Here is an 853-nt window from a genome sequence, read left to right on the forward strand (position 1 = left end):
TCTCTGCATCCTTTCAGGGGGAAGACATTCACAACCCGTTAAGGCCGGGGGCGCTGAGGCTGCCGTGGAGGACGAAGGTTGGGGCACTTGCTACCCGATAATCGTAGCTTTTAATGTTGCACCTCTGTGGGCTCATAAGGAATTCAAGCAATCGGGGTCTGTTTGTACGACAGTTTGGGGAGTAATCTGCAGAAACGAGCTGTGCTTGCGAGGACTCGATCGTTCCAAGAAACTAAACCTAAATTCCAGTTTTGATTGACTTCATTTCTTTTCTTTTTTTTATATTTTTTTTTTTCTTTTCAAGCTGTTTCGCTTTGCAATATGTTACCGGAAATAAGTTGCAGTATTTCTTATGAGAATAATGCAATATTAACTTGGTTTCTTCTGAGTATTTGAGTTCAAAACTCCTGTATCTGAAGAAATACTGTTGGGGTTCATTAATAAAGGAGATCTTTCTATCTTAAGGGGCTTTGGCTTGTCCGTGCACGTGGCCCAGCCCCGGAAGGGGCGTTTGGAGTCACAGGCACAAGGGAAGGATAATTCTGTATCCCAGAACAAATCACTTCCGGTGACCTCTCTCCTGGGGGCTGACGTTGGGGTGCTGTGCCCAGATTGAGGCGTAGCCTGTGGTGTTAGGGAACTCCTGGGCTGCACAGAGCAGGGTTCTCCTACCCGGACACGCTCATCCCCTGTAACAGGGAGAGCGAGGACAGGGGTCTCTGCCTCCACCCGTAAAACCGTCTGCCTTTGATCCTCGGGCTGTGGTTGGATGCTGGGGAAGATCCCTGAGGAGGGAGGGAGCACAGCTCCCCAGGTCCTCTTCCCCCCAACAAACAGAGCAGATGGCATCCAG

The 853-nt window shown here is 49.6% G+C and overlaps 1 protein-coding gene across 1 annotated transcript in view; it reads left to right on the top strand.

The window, feature by feature from the left end:
* Positions 1-464, top strand: part of ARPC2 (actin related protein 2/3 complex, subunit 2, 34kDa) — a gene marked incomplete at its 5' end in the record, with an annotated part of 10,014 nt that extends 9,550 nt beyond the window's left edge. Inside the window, 1 exon segment of the mRNA XM_010149908.1 lies at positions 18-464. Coding sequence (XP_010148210.1) covers positions 18-42 — 25 coding nt within the window.
* Between the last annotated feature and the right edge of the window lie 389 nt (positions 465-853).

Source organism: Eurypyga helias, unplaced genomic scaffold (assembly GCF_000690775.1).
Source record: "Eurypyga helias isolate BGI_N326 unplaced genomic scaffold, ASM69077v1 scaffold32704, whole genome shotgun sequence".
Taxonomy (NCBI): domain Eukaryota; kingdom Metazoa; phylum Chordata; class Aves; order Eurypygiformes; family Eurypygidae; genus Eurypyga; species Eurypyga helias.